A 12,845-nucleotide genomic window follows, 5' to 3' on the forward strand; every position below is an offset into this window, starting at 1 on the left:
CCAGGTGCAATGGCAGTAAATGCTTTTTCAATATCCTGGAGTAGCTTTCAGCCATATATTTTTCCACCTTTTAATCTTGTGACCAAAGTGATTAATAAAGTGGTAACTGATAAGGTGGAAAGGGCCTTAATTATAGTCCCTTACTGGTTTACACAACCATGGTTTCCAGTATTTTTAGAAAATATGTGTTCTTATCCTATCAGGTTACCAAGGCACCGAGATTTGTTAGTGATGCCGCACAACGGAATGTCCATCCTCTACAAAAGAAGTTAAAGATGATTGGTGTAGTGGTATCAGGCAATCCTTGCAGAGTAAAGGAGATTCGAGAGAGATTGCGGGTTTCATTACAATGTCTTTGTCTGGAGAGACAAGAAAACAGTACAGTTACGCTTGGAAAAAGTGGTATTTCTGGAATTATATCAGGGGCTCCAGTCCATTTCGTTCAGCTGAAACAGTAGTTTTGAGTTACCTTTATTATTTATATATGGCAAGTCTTATTCAGTTATTAATTTGCACAAATCTATGCTTTTGCAAACTTTGCCATTATTTGGAAACTCTTGGTGTGCCAACATAAGCTGATCATTAGATTTATGAGAAGTGTATTTTTACACAGACCTGCTAAGCCGAACTACATTATGACCTGGGATGATTCAGTAGTGCTTAATTACCTAAAACCATTGGTGCTCTTGTCTCAGCTTTCTCTAAAGTTGTAAACTTTTAAAGCCTTGGCTTTAGTGACTCTGGCCACTGCTCCTAGAGCACAGACACTATGTTCTATGGATTTGAATAATATGTTAGTTCAACAACAGGCAGTTGTTTTCTATTTTAATGACATAATTATTAAAAACTTCATCATCTAAGAAAAACGAACATTTCAAAGTTGAAAAACTGTGTGCTATGCATAACTTGTAATATTATTTAAATAAGACAGAGTCAGTTAGACTGAGTTCAATTTATTTATTTTATTTTGTTGGGTTTAACGTCGCACCGACACAATTTTAGGTCATATGGCGACTTTCCAGCTTTAATGGTGGAGGAAGACCCCAGGTGCCCCTCCGTGCACTATTTCATCACGAGCGGGCACCTGGGTAGAACCACCGACCTTCCGTAAGCCAGCTGGATGGCTTCCTCACGTGAAGAATTCTACGCCCCAAATGAGGTTTCGAACCCACATCGATGAGGGGCAAATGGTTTGAAGTCAACGACTCTAACCACTCGGCCACGGAGGCCCCAGACTGAGTTCAAAGATATTTGTTTCCTATATTACCTTTAAGGCTGTGTCTAGTTGTACTTTAGCTAGATGGCTAAAAGTTGTGCTTGAATTAGCAGGTATAAATACCTCGGTGTATAATAGAAGTGCTGCTTCTTCAGCTGCTTACAATAAAGGATGTTCTTTAAAGGATATACTTCAAACAGCAGATTGGAAATCTGATAAAAAAACTTTATAAAATTCTATTGTAGAAATTGTGAAAGTGAGAAGTCAATTGCTAATGCTGTATTTAAACAGTAATGATTAAATTATATGTCGGACAAGTGTATTATTTTTGTTGCCTTTAACAATGCTGTCTGTACATGTGAAAGCCAAAGGCTTTATGAAAAATAATGTGCCCCCATCCAAGCTTTAGTGCAGGATTGAGGGCATTATTTGAGTAAAGCCGGAGGCTGAGCACGTACAGACCCTCCCAGGTACACTATTTATCTCTTACAGAATTTTACCCTCCCTACTATAAAGCAACAAAAATATTCTTTAAATTATGACACATGTAGATTAGCTTCCGGTTATCAGTTCCGGTTGTTATAACATCTGCTAAGTAGTAGCGGCAATTTTAAATCGATCTGAAGTGCGACCGAGTCAGTAAGTCCAAAATGGAATGCTATCTGTACATGCTCAGCCTCCGGCTTTATTCAAATAATGCCCTCCATCCTGCACTAAAGCTTGGATGGGGACACATTTTACTAATGAAAATCAACTTTCCAGTTTAGATCACATAGTCATTTCTATCCTTTTACCATGAAACCTACAGACTCTGTGTGGAATTGTTTTAATGTTACTGAGGACGATTAAAAAAGATTGTAAAATGTCAAGACTGTGGCACTGTGGTTAGTACCAAAATTGAGACTGGAAGCTCATAGACTTGTTGCAGTGTGTTGGTTTTAGATCAGCCTTAGACCACTCTGTAGGGTACCGTAGCCAAAAACCTTCTAGATATGCTGGCATCTTCTGCGTCAACAGAAAGGGTGTTTTCAAATTTTGGTAGTATTCAGACAAAACTCAGAAACAGACTTGGGATTGAAAAGACTACAAAACTTGTGTTCAGTTACACAATGCTTTGTGATAAAGAAGAACTAGACTGTCATATGGTAAGCAAAATCTAGTTGTGACCTAGTGAGATTGTTCGATATGTGATCAGTGGCAGTGTGTAGATTATATATACAAAGTAATACTGTGTCATTTATAAATTCATATACAAGTATCTTTAACTACATGTATAAATGTTGAAGGGTGTTTACTTTCACATAAAAAATATTTTGTTGGGTAAATAAATGATAATTTTTAAAACTGTTCTGTCAGCTACCTATCACTTCACCAATGGTTTCAAAGTAAGTAAAACTTAATGTAAGAATTAGCTCACATTTTATAACATAGAAACTCAATTGTTTTGGTAAAAAAAGAAAAACTTCTTATTGCCCAGTATTGCCCACCTCATTTTTAGGAGTATTGCCCAACCTGGGAAAACCCCGGTTTACCCACCCTGGGCGGGTAGTTGCCAACCAGAAATTCATGAACAGTTCATGAATAATCCTTGAACTATTCCAGAACTTTGTTCATGAACAGTTCACGAAAGTTCGTGAACTACAAATGGGACTTTTTATGGCATCAAAAATTCATGAACTGGGCGTGGTTCATCAAGTTCATGAACTGGACTGGTTCATCAAATTCATGAATTGGATGTGTTCATCAAAGTTCATGAATTGATAGGTTCATGAATTTGATGAACCAGAAATTCGTGAACTTGATTAACAGTTCATGAATAATTCTTGAACTATTCGTGAACTATTCATGAACAGTTCATCAACTACAAATGGGACTTTTTGCGGCATCAACTATCCATCAAGTTGATGAACCATAGTTCATGAACCAGGGGTTCATGAACTGAAAATAACAAGATAAATGGAAAGTTTATGAACCCAGCTGAATTAGAAACAGTGATTTTGACAATAGTGACGTTACTATAGCAACTGCCTGATAAAGCCTGTCTGAGAAAAGGAGGCTTTCTCAGGTCAGTGACTTGAGAACACTTTGCACTGTTTAAACCTGTGATTAAATCTTAAGGACATCCGATTGTGTCCATTTTGCATTTAAAAATTATTACGCCCTCATACGACACTGAAAAAGGTCTTTAAATTCCAAAATATAAAAAAGCGGAAAAAACAACAAAATCCCAAGTGAAATTTTATCCAAAATTCAGTTGCTAGATGGTCTAATTTACTTTAATGTCAAGAGTGACATTCAGATTAGATACTAGCTTTGTTTCAGGGTCGTGAAAACATGTGACATTTTAAAAGGATTTTATATTTTTAAAATGAACAATTTATGACAACACTATAATTACTTATTTGATATTCAGTATACTCATGTTCCTTTTAAACCATTCCTTACTGTAGTATGATAAATATTTCCTTCCCATTTGCTGCACAAACTTCTGAAAAATTACTGAATCACATGTGCAAAAAATTTCCCAGCATGCAACAAAATAATGGAAACTGATCGTGTGACATAAATTTAATGTTCATGAACATTCATGAACAGTTCATGAACTTATTCATTTACTGTAAAAGGAAAACCTAAGTTTTATGTTTAATGAGTGAACAGTTCAGAAACTCCTTATTGGGTTCAAGAACTGGTACTGAACTAGAAAAAGGTTTTGAATTTTAAGTACTTTTATTGAATCTTAGATGACTTTTTCTTAAGAACACATCAAGAATGTTAAGAATTTAATATTCTTAAACTGCTCATAAAATGTTCATCATTTTTTTTCAAGAATTTTTCTTGAATTCTATAGGTATATTGACATTCATGAAAAAATCTGGTATGAAATGAAAGATATCAATAAATTCACCAACCAAGTATCAGTGTACACCATTATTCTTTTCAGTGACATTTTCTAAATTGCCAAATAATGATGAAACTTCTGTTAGCTATCCCCAATGTTTAATCAAAATTTTGTACAAATTGCAGACAACATAAAATACATGTAGTAACATTCCTAGTCATATGTATGTTATCAGTAACTCTGGTATTAGCCTTCAACTGTAAATACTAGAAGCTTTTACAAGTAAACGGATCCTGTTTTATGAATTTTATGAATTTCAGACTTGATTGATCAATTCATTAACCCTTTACCACACAGAACAGAAGCCAAAGTAACCTCTTTTACATAACACTGATAAGTGATAATCAATAATCAATAATCGGTATATGGCTGATAAAGGTGACTGTCTTATCTGAACAGAGGTGTTAGCATTATTTTGTGATTACACACACTTATGTTAAAAATGTCATTATTTTAATATTTTCTGTAAGTTTGACATTATTTTTGTCAATATAAAGTTTGTAGCAATTTAAATTGTCTTTCCGATGATACAAAATTTATTGTAGTTTCTCTTTGAGTTTCGAAGATATAAAGTGTTAAAGTACGGGAATATATATTTTTAGGCATAAAATTCTGTTTTGGATTACTTTCACATTGAAATTCATATACAATTTCATTTTGATGTTTGAAAGTTTGATTTATAGTTAATAGACTTATCTTCCGAATCGGAATGGGTAAGTATTTATATAAAACAAGAGCTGTCGGAGGACAGCAACGCTCGACTATTCAACAGCCTTGTCAATTGAATGAATACAAAAGTTGAAAAAGGGGCATAATTTTGTAAAATGCAAAGTAGAGGTATTGAACCTCTGTACTGCATGTCATATCATGACAGTGAACAAGTGTGTGAAGTTTCAGTCCTTTCCAATTTGTGGATACTGAGATACCAGCTTACATACAAAAACTTAACAAAAAACTGCTAAGTCAAAGGGGCATAATTTTGTAAAAATGCCAAGTAGAGTTATGGGACCTTCACAGTGCATGTTAGATCATGACAGTGAACTAGTGTGTGACGTTTCAATCCATTCCAATTAGTGGATACTGAGATATCAGATTACATACAAAAATTTAACCAAAAACTGCTAAGTCGAAAAAGGGGCATAATTTTGAAAAAAAAGAGAGTAGAGTTATGGGACTTGCTTAGTGCATGTCAGATCATGATAGTGAACAAGTATGTGAAGTTTCAATCCATTCCCATTAGTAAGTACTGAGATACCAGCTTACATACAAAACCTTAACCAAATATTTCTAAGTCGAAAAAGGGGCATAATTTTGTAAAAAAGCAAACTAGAGTTATGGAACCTGTGCAATGTAGATCAGTTCATCACAGTGAATAAGTGTGTGAAGTTTCAATCCATTCCCACAAGTGGTTACTGAGTTACCAGCTTACATACAAAACCTTAACCAAAAATTTCTAAGTCGAAAAAGGGGCATAATTTTGTAAAAAAGCAAAAAAGAGTTATGGAACCTGTGCAATGTAAGTCAGTTTGTCACAGTGAATAAGTGTGTGATGTTTCAATCCATTCCCACAAGTGGTTACTGAGATACCAGCTTACATACAAAACCTTAACCAAAATCGGGACGCGGACGCGGACGCCGACGCGGACGCCGACGCATGGGCGAGTGCAATAGCTCACTATTCTATGAATAGTCGAGCTAAAAACAACCATCAAACTGAATAACACTACAAAAATAACGGATCATAAAATTTCTGAAAGTGCAAAAAGATCGCCGAGATCGAGACTCGTAACCGACTAGACAGTATTCTTGTGCTAAAAATTAAAAATTTTATGATAATATTACGTAATATTTTGATGATCAAACGTCGGTACATCACGGGTGATTTCCGCAGCAATCAACTCTTGGGGTGTCATAAAATATTTGAAAGCCGCGGTCCTTCTGTTTTGATTAACACTTCCCGTTATGTAAGGCCATAAATTCCAAGCCATCGTATACACAAATTGTTGTTTAGGGGAAATTCGCATGTATCACGCGTGACCTTCATGACCTAACACATTTAAAAATACTTTGATGTTAAATGGTTGTTATTTTTAGAACGAGGAAAGCCCGCGAACCGGCCAGTTGCAAGCAGTTTTCTCAGTAATTTTCCATGACGTAGCGTCGTGCACATGTAGGAAAAAACCCCTGTGTCTTTCTTTGCAAAGTACTCGATAAATTTAAATAGTATCCACATGATCTTGTACGTAAATAATGATGACGAAATCCCATATTTTGAGTTAGTAAACATCCGGAATTTGTTTCTTTAGGAAAAGAACGAAAATAAAGCGACTGATTATGAGACACGGGATAAAACGATTCTGTTCAAATGGCCGTTAATCGGTATAATACGTTTCTATCGGGGAACCGATAGACTCGGGTCAATACGTTTCTGTTCGGTAATCGAGAGATACGGTGATAAACGTATCCATGTGGGAAAGGGTTAATTTGAAGTTCATGAACAGTGTATGAACTTCAGGTTCATGAACCATCAGCATAATTGAAATAAAATCAAATACTGCACTGGAGTTCTGAATGAAGTCACTTGTTTGATTACTGAACTTATAATTCGTGGACTTAAAATCATGCACCAAAGGTGAAATTTTTGAAGAACCAGTTCATGAATAATTCTTGAACTTTAGGTTCACAGACAGTTGGTGAGCTTTTTCAGGAATAGTTTCATGAACAATTCATGAACTTTTGGTTCGTGAACAGTTCACAAACTTTTTGAGGAACATTCATCGCATTGTTCATGAATGGTTCAGGAATGTTCATGAACAGTTCATGAATGCTCATCAGTTCATGAACTACAGCTCAACAGGGATGGCCTCAACAAACATTTTATGAAAAGGATTCATTATTCTAGGCCATATACATTTGAGCTATGAGCATCACAAACAAAAAATCCACTATTTTGGCTATTTCAAGGGCCATAACTCTGTAATAAGCACTAAGATTCCCAAAAAGAATGCCAAGTGTGCAAGGTCACATCATGATATAGATTCAAGCAAGGTTTCATGTCAATTAACATCATATACTTTTTGAGCTAGACACATTATTAGGTGAAAATGATCATTTTTGACTATTTCAGGGGCCATAACTTTAAAAATAGGAGGTGGAGCCAGCCAAAAAATAGATGGTGCGCAACTTCATATCATGATAAAGACTCAAGCAAGGTTTCATGAATCTATATCAAATACTTTCTGAGCTAAGCGTGTCACAAGGTGAAAATGTGCATTTTTGACTATTTCAGGGGCCATAACTCTGGAAATAGGTGGAGCCAGACGAAAAATAGAAGGTGTGCAAGTTCATATCATGATAAAGACTCATGCAAGGTTTCATCAATTTATATCAAATACTTTTTGAGCTAGGTGTGTCATGAACTTCGAACGGACAGACGGATGCACGGACAAGACCACTCATGGGGGGCACAAAAAATGAAGTAGACAGAAACAGGAAGTATGTATCTACACTGGTTTCTAGTTCATAATCACTGGGCTTTGGACAGTGTTTCTTCATTAATTGATTACATGGCAGAAGCAAATTGTTCAATATTACAAACTATAAGAAATATCACAAGTACCTAATATACACATCTGTGACCCAAGTCCTGCCTGTGCTCAGTAATCTGCTGGAAAAAATTAGGGCAAGTGACTTTGTCACGTTACTTGCTGATGAATATTAAGACGAGGCGAATCGCAATAAAAACAAACAAACCAAAAGCATTAAATAACGTTGATTGCAAAACTAACAATATGATTATAATATGAAACCTCACTGTGTTGTAGATTATTGTTGTTTGATGGGAGGAGTAGAACTATCAGATCAATATCATACATGCCTCAGAAAAACTGCCAAATGGTACAAGAAACTGTCAAAAATGCCTACTTGTACAAAAAATTCTCAAAAGATGAAAACAAACTTGGTCATTATGAATTTAGGAGAGCATTGTGCCAGTCATTGATATTTGAAGCTCAAAATGCTCCAAAACCATCTTTTTCTGCATGAAGAAGGATTACAGGTGAGACACCTCCAGAATAACAGACAGGTATTTTCAACTGTAATAGTGTCAAGTACATACATAGGTTTAAATCACCAGAAAATTTGTAATTTTGGATATGGTTCTAGCCACAGGTAGTTACTGGATGGCTAGAAAATAATCAGGTGATTTTCTAGCCTTCTGGTAATAGATTTTCTAATGATTAAGTATATATGAGCCTTGCAATGAGAAAACCAACATAGTGGGTGTGCGACCAGCATGGATCCAGACCAGCCTGCGCATCCGCGCAGTCTGGTCAGGCTCCATGCTGTTCGCTTTTAAAGCCTATTGGAATTGGAGAAACTGTTAGCGAACAGTATGGATCCTGACCAGACTGCGCGGATGCGCAGGCTGGTCTGGATCCATGCTGGTCGCACACCCACTATGTTGGTTTTCCCATGGCACGGCTCATATAATTATACCTGTTATTTACTAAAGATATTGATACTTATCTGCAAACAAAATTACTATAAATTAACATTTAACTGTCTTGAATAAATCACTCATTGATTTATTCAGTGGATAAAACAAAAGTTTGCCAAAATGAATAATTGCGAGATCACCGTTACACTAAAAAAGGGTAGTACTACATAAATTTCAGCAAAAATGTAAAACTTCAAAGTAGTTAAAAAGTTTTGTGTTTTTGTATTGTTGTACCGCTTGTGCTTTATTAATTATGCATTTTACTTTGTAGATCCAGCTGTAAAACAAGAGATCATTGACACCATGCTAAGACAGAACCCAGTACAAACCAGGAAGTTTTACTGCCACAAATGGCGAGTAACTCCAAACAGCAATCAACATAATGTGCCAAGAGTGATGTGTGATTCAAGTCAGGGCAGTAGTTTGTTTGATTCAGGTGGTAGCAGTAGTTCAATAACATTTCACATAATTATGGACTGAAAAAGAGGAAGATGTATTAGTAAACTTAAGACATGAATTACATGATGACTTCCTAAAAACCAAGAACCATGCCAAACTGTGGGAGAGAATTTCTGAAGAGCTACCAAATATTGGTTGCAAAGTAACAAATCAGGAAGCACTCAATAAATACAGTTCTTTGAAAAAACAAGAGCTGTTGGAGGACAGCAACGCTCGACTATTCAACAGCCTTGTCAATTGAATGAATACAAAAGTTGAAAAAGGGGCATAATTTTGTAAAATGCAAAGTAGAGGTATTGAACCTCTGTACTGCATGTCATATCATGACAGTGAACAGGTGTGTGAAGTTTCAATCCTTTCCAATTTGTGGATACTGAGATACCAGCTTACATACAAAAACTTAACAAAAAACTGCTAAGTCAAAGGGGCATTATTTTGTAAAAATGCCAAGTAGAGTTATGGGACCTTCACAGTGCATTTTAGATCATGACAGTGAACAAGTGTGTGAAGTTTCAATCCATTCCAATTAGTGGATACTGAGATATCAGATTACATACAAAAATTTAACCAAAAACTGCTAAGTCGAAAAAGGGGCATAATTTTGAAAAAACAAGAGCCATGTTAGACATGGCCAATCTCCCCGCCAGGCATATTATAACTGAAGGCTAAAGTTCCTGGCAAGTTAGTGTCTGAAAGTATTAATTTTGGGGAAAGCTTTGAAGAACCATTTAGTTGTGGTCCGCATCAGGGGTTTTAAAGATGTGGAAGAAAGAATAAGTCAGTGGTGAGGTGGTTTACTGCTAAATTTTATTAATTTTCATGAACAGTATAGCTATGATGTTTTTCTATATGGCTACTGTAAAAAGAAGGAATGGAAAGCTAACAGGGAACACGAGTGCCAGAATGTCACAATATATGCCCGTCACAGCAAATTTCTTTACTCTTGCAGCTGTATTTGCAAATGGAATTTTAATTTTGTGGTTGTTTAGTAATCATTGTAAGTCTTTTGTTTTTCTAAGTCCACAAAAAACTCCTTACCAGGTAGAGATATCTTAAAATACACGTAAAATTGGAAAGTAACATCCATGTTGTACCACAGAAAAGTGGTTTTGTTTTTTCCCTACGGTCAATTATAAAAATGTTACAATATAAGTTATTTATAGTAACAACTAAGGGAAGTTAATCTTAAAAAAAAAAAAAAAAATTGCAAGTCCACAAAAAAATCTTTACCAGGTAGAGATTGGTCAAAATACACCTCAAAATTGGATGTAGCATGCATGTTGTACTACAGAAAAGTGGTCTCGATTTTTCCCTACGACTAGTAATGAAAAAGTTACAATAAAAGCTATTTAAAGTAACAACATAGGGAGGTAATTCTAAAGAAGGGAACTGCGCATGACACCTCGTCTCATGATGGTGTATAATTGTGCCAAATTACATCAAAATCCCTCCATGCATGAAGAAGAAATGCTTTGGACAATGTCATTCTTGTATCTGACCTTTGGCCTCTAAGTGTGACCTTGACCTTAGACCTAGGGACCTGGATCTTGCGCATGACATTCTGTCTCATGGTGGTGAACATTTGTGCCAAGTTATATCAAAATCCCTCTATGCATGAAGAAGAAATGCTCCAGACAATTTTTTTTAAGAAAATATGATAAAGGGGAATAACTCAAAAAATAGGCAAGGCAGAGTTATTGTTCTTGCACACTGCACTTCCTCCCAATGTGTTCTATCAGTGTATGAAGTTTGAAGAAAATCCCTCCAGTACTTTTGGAGTTATGCTCCGGACAAAATTTTTTAAGAAAATAAGATAAAGGGGAATAACTCAAAAAATAGGCAAGGTAGAGTTATTGTTCTTGCACACTGCACTTCCTCCCAATGTGTTCTATCAGTGTATGAAGTCTGAAGAAAATCCCTCCAGTACTTTTGGAGTTATGCTCCGGACAAAATTTTTTAAGAAAATAAGATAAAGGGGAATAACTCAAAAAATAGGCAAGGTAGAGTTATTGTTCTTGCACACTGCACTTCCTCCCAATGTGTTCTATCAGTGTATGAAGTTTGAAGAAAATCCCTCCAGTACTTTTGGAGTTATGCTCCGGACAAAGATCGTTGCGGACGGACGCACGCACGCACGGAGAGCATTTCTAATATCCCCTTCGCCTTTGGCGGGGGGATAAAAAGAGAGTAGAGTTATGGGACTTGCTTAGTGCATGTCAGATCATGATAGTGAACAAGTATGTGAAGTTTCAATCCATTCCCATTAGTAAGTACTGAGATACCAGCTTACATACAAAACCTTAACCAAAAATTTCTAAGTCGAAAAAGGGGCATAATTTTGTAAAAAAAACAAAATAGAGTTATGGAACCTGTGCAATGCAGATCAGTTCATCACAGTGAATAAGTGTGTGAAGTTTTAATCCATTCCCACAAGTGGTTACTGAGTTACCAGCTTACATACAAAACCTTAACCAAAATCGGGACGCGGACGCGGACGCTGACGCCGACGCATGGGCGAGTGCAATAGCTCACTATTCTATGAATAGTCGAGCTAAAAAGTACAAAGAAGTCATTGATGCCCCCTCAGGATCTGAGAAGAAATTCTTTCGACATCTGGAAAATTTCAATCTGACATACGGAACAAAATCCAGTACCAAACCCAAAGCAACTGTAGACACTATGGAAGAAACGGAGAGATCATTTGGGCAAAAGCAGACTGGTGACACACAAGGGATGGAAACCACTGTCAAATCAGATAAACAAGAGCACTGTCTTGCGGGTGCAGATGCTCATCTGACTTTTTTGTCTCTGTATAATAGAAATATTGACCTACCCATGATATTCTAAGTCCAAAAGGGGTCATAATTCTTGCAAAAAGCAATGAAGAATTACAGTACTTGCTGTGCAGTGTCAGCTTTTGATGGTGAATAAGTGTTGCAAGTTTTAAAGCAATAGCTTTGACCATAAAGGAGAAAAGTTGACCTTAACGCAAAACTTAACAAAGAAACCTGATATTTTCTAAGTCCAAAAGGGGCCATAATTCTTGCAAAAAGCAGGATGGAGTTATGTTTCTTGCTGTACAGAGTCGGCTTTTGATGGTGAACAAGTGTTGCAAGTTTTAAAGCAATAGCTTTGATAGTTTAGGAGAAAAGCTGACCTAAACACAACTTTACCAAGAAATCTGATTTTCTAAGTCCAAAAGGGGCCATAATTCTTGCAAAAAGCAGGATGGAGTTATGTTTCTTGCTGTACAGAGTCAGCTAATGATGGTGAACAAGTGTTGCAAGTTTTAAAGCAATAGCTTTGATAGTTTAGGAGAAAAGCTGACCTAAACAAAAAACTTAACCAGGCAATGCTGACGCTGATCAAGTGATGACAAAAACTCATCATCTTTTTTTCAAACAAGAGGGCCATGAAGGCCCTGTATCGCTCACCTGACCTGACCTAAAGATCATCAAGATGGACATTCTGACCACGTTTCATTAAGATATGGTCATAAATGTAGCCTCTATAAAGTGTTAACTAGCTTTTCCTTGATTTGACCCGGTGACCTAGTTTTTGACCTCAAATGACCCAGATTCAAACTTGATCTAAAAATCATCAAGATTAACATCCTGATTAAGTTTCATGAAGGTATTATCATAAATGTGGCCTCTAGAGTGTTAACAAACTTTTCCTTTGATTTGACCTAGTGACCTAGTTTTTGACCCCGTCTGACTCAGATTTGAACTTGACCTATAGATCATCAAGATTAACATTCTGATTAAGTTTCA

General features: G+C 36.2%; 1 protein-coding gene across 1 annotated transcript; it reads left to right on the forward strand.

Moving 5' to 3' along the window:
- Nucleotides 1-2,208: 2,208 nt before the first annotated feature.
- LOC128549017 (uncharacterized) lies at nucleotides 2,209-12,593 on the forward strand. Its single transcript, XM_053524975.1, has 3 exons — nucleotides 2,209-2,361; nucleotides 9,089-9,267; nucleotides 11,619-12,593. Exons 1-3 carry the CDS (start codon nucleotides 2,209-2,211, stop codon nucleotides 11,917-11,919), a joined length of 633 nt encoding a protein of 210 aa, XP_053380950.1. The 3' UTR covers nucleotides 11,920-12,593.
- Nucleotides 12,594-12,845: the final 252 nt, after the last annotated feature.

This window comes from Mercenaria mercenaria, chromosome 2 (assembly GCF_021730395.1).
Source record: "Mercenaria mercenaria strain notata chromosome 2, MADL_Memer_1, whole genome shotgun sequence".
Lineage (NCBI taxonomy): Eukaryota > Metazoa > Mollusca > Bivalvia > Venerida > Veneridae > Mercenaria > Mercenaria mercenaria.